Source organism: Triticum urartu, chromosome 5A (assembly GCF_056163025.1).
Source record: "Triticum urartu cultivar PI428250 chromosome 5A, HENAU_Tu73, whole genome shotgun sequence".
Lineage (NCBI taxonomy): Eukaryota > Viridiplantae > Streptophyta > Magnoliopsida > Poales > Poaceae > Triticum > Triticum urartu.
Window position 1 is genome coordinate 623,229,639 of NC_141877.1, and position 2,975 is coordinate 623,232,613.

General features: G+C 57.2%; 1 protein-coding gene across 1 annotated transcript; it reads right to left on the reverse strand.

Moving 5' to 3' along the window:
- Window positions 1-451: 451 nt before the first annotated feature.
- On the reverse strand, window positions 452-2,655 carry LOC147973471 (uncharacterized). Its single transcript, XM_087524693.1, has 3 exons — window positions 2,546-2,655; window positions 720-1,966; window positions 452-486 (listed from the first exon to the last, which is right to left on the reverse strand). The coding sequence occupies exons 1-3, from the start codon at window positions 2,653-2,655 to the stop codon at window positions 452-454; spliced, it is 1,392 nt and encodes a 463-aa protein (XP_087380819.1).
- Between the last annotated feature and the right edge of the window lie 320 nt (window positions 2,656-2,975).

Genomic DNA, 2,975 nt, shown 5'->3' on the forward strand with positions numbered 1-2,975 from the left:
GTCGCACTGGAGAGTGAGTAAGTTCAGGTTGAACTGTCGACGAGTGAAGCGGGCAAATGATCGTATAAGCAGGAACACTTCAGATTTGCGATGGAGAGGATATGTCCACACAAAGTGACTATAATCGTCAAGAAGAACAAGATAATACTACTTGCCCGATACACTGGGCACGGGCGAGGTCCAAACATCGCAGTGCACTAACTGAAAAGGAAAGTACGACACATGTTCTGAAGAAGAAAACGAGAGCCTAACGCTCTTGCCTAACTGACAGGCATGGCAAATGGATGACGGCGAGCCGGGGAGATGGACGGAGCAGGCACGCAGCGTGCGGTGGAGAACGTCGTGGCCGGGGTGACCCAGTCGCTGATGCCACCGGTCCGGCGAGACGACAGTTGCAGCGAGGGCGAGGTGGCGATCGGGCTGCGTGACTGGGTAGATTTCATCGTCAGATTTACACCGGAGGATCACCCGCTTCGTCCTTCGATCCTTGACAAAGAAACCCACATCGTCGAATTCAACATTAACGGGATTGTCACGAGCTAATTTCTTGACAGAGACAAGGTTTTTGATGAGGTTGGGAGAGACGAGAACATGGCGCAGTGTAAGAGGATCAGCGGACGTGGGAATGTGGGCAGTGCCAGAGTGTGTGACCGCGAACGATGATCCATCGCCAACTACTATACAAGAAGAATGACAAGGGCTGGAGGAGGTGAGCAAACCTGACGACGAGGCCATGTGCGAGGATGCTCCAGTGTCCAGGTACCAGTCCCTGCTAGGCTGCGGCGGCTGCGGCTGCTGGACGTGCATGTTGTTGAGGGCGTGCACCAGCGCAGACTGGTCCCAGCCAGCCTGAGCGGAGGACGAGGACGCCCCCACCGAGAGTGCGCCGTAGAGAGGGTGAGGTGGGACGACACCAGGGGTCCAGTGTGCGGGGAGCGCGCCGTACGAGGCCGATGGCGAAGCGGAGTAGTGTGAGGCCACACCAGCGAACGGTGCGTGTCCACTAGGGCGAGGGCCACCCGCGCCAGGGGCGTGTGGGCGCCACGGCACCGGCCAGGCGTGGACCATGCCGGTCCAGGGCGCGTGAGCAGACGGGGAGGGGGCAGGCGGGCGCGCCGCGGGCACGCTGTTGCTGCTGCTGCCGATCTCCATCGGCGCCTTTCCTTTGCCCTTGTTGCGGCCACCACCGCCACCGCGACGGTTCGAGCCACTGCCGCTGCCTGCGGCACCCCCGCCGGAGTTGGTGTTGGCGGGAGCGCGGGCGGCGTGAAGGGCGATGTCGCTGGACGGCTCCGCGGACTGGCGGCTCTCCTTGAGGAGGAGGAAAGCGCGGCAACGGAGGAAGGAGGGAAAGGGTGTCTGCATCGTCAGGATGGGCACGGCGTAGCGCAGGCGTGGATGAAGGCCGCGAAACATGTTGAGGACCTGCTCGCGGTCACCGACGGGCTCACCAAGGTCGGCGAGGCGATCGGCGTAGTCCTTTAGGCGCGTGAAGTAGGAGAGGACCGAGCCAGATTCTTTCTCGATACGGCGGAAGTCGGTAGCGAGGAAGACCGCCTGATGCTCCCTGTTCTCCAGAAAAATGGAGGTGATCGCCGTCCAGAGTTCCGCGGCCGTGGCGCCGCGACAGTGCACAAACCCGAAGATCTCTGGGCTGATGCGGTTGTAGAGCCAGGAGACAATATGGGCATCGTCCTGTAGCCAGAGAGGATCAGCGGGCCGCGGCGCCCCATTGTTGTGGGCGACGACACCGCTCTTCTGGAAGGTGACCTCGAATAGGGTGCGCCACTGGGAGAAGTTGGGTGGCTGCAAGGAAAGAACGATGGGGACATGCTGGTTGATGTAGATGGCAGCGAGGTGGGAGGGCGGCGGCGCAAGGTGCAAGTCGGGGGCGCCGGCGCCCAGGATGATGGTGTCGTTGCGCGAGGACGCTGCAAGAGCTGAGGGGGTGAGGAGCGCGTCACGGCTCGATGTGGCAGCAGCGGCGGCGGCAAAGGCGCCGTGAAGACCACGGTTGGGAGGGGGTGGGGTGGTGGAGGAGGCGGCGGCGATGGGGCAGCCATGTCGCCGGCAGGAGGAGGCAGCGGAAGGCAGTTAGCGACGCTGGTGAGGCCTAGCGTGTGATACCATGTAGACGAGGGGAGGAATGAGAGAATGTACCTTAGGTGCTCTCGAGTGTATTACTCAGGCTAATATAGCCAGGTTACAGAGGGGCGCCGAGTGCAGTTACATGAGGCGCGAGGTGCGCCAGGTGGTGCTACAACGTGGGCATGCACTAGTACTCCCTCCGGTCCTTTTTACTTTGCATATTAGGTTTGTCTGAAATTAATCTCATCCAACTTTGACCAAGTTTTTATAAAAAATTATAGACATTCACGTAACAACACCAATATCATTAGATTCATCTTGAAATATATTTTCATATTATATTTATTAGATATTATAGATGCTAATAATTTATAATATAAATTTAGTCAAAGTTAGCAAAGTTTAACTTTCGGCAAATTCAATGTGCAGAGTAAAAAAGACTGGAGAGAGTACGTACATGAGTGCTAGACTAGAGAAGTTACAGTCAACAAATAGCCCACACCACCGAATCTTCAACAAGAACGAGAAGTCCATCCCTAGCAACACAGCAAGACCCAACCTCTCCATCGTAGATGGGGATCTTGCCAGCGTGTCAATGAAGAGGAAGGAGATAACGATACTCACAAGGCGCGATCGCCGACGCCGCTTCATGCACCTGACGCCTAGCCATTGCTTGATCCACGAGGACCAAAATTGCCCTTTACTCTGCCCTCTGCCACCGACAGACCAGGACGCCTAGCCATTGCTTGATCCGTAGATCGGTGGGGTAGAGACACCGCTCGCATATCAGCAACACCAGCATTGGTAAGGAAAAGGGGAGGCGGCGGATTTGTTTCTCCATATGGAAATCGTTTGTTTTAAACCGACTGATGTTTGCCTCGCGTAAA

What these genes read in the sequence shown, in the direction of transcription:
- LOC147973471 (XM_087524693.1), bottom strand. Translation starts at nt 2,655, where the DNA reads ATGGAGAGGTTGGGTCTTGCTGTGTTGCTAGGGATGGACTTCTCGTTC. An exon ending in TTCTCTAGTCTAGCACTCAT is followed by an intron (nt 1,967 to 2,545) that starts GTACGTACTCTC and finishes TGCCACATCGAG; the next exon opens with CCGTGACGCGCTCCTCACCC. An exon ending in GCACATGGCCTCGTCGTCAG is followed by an intron (nt 487 to 719) that starts GTTTGCTCACCT and finishes TTCTTTGTCAAG; the next exon opens with GATCGAAGGACGAAGCGGGT.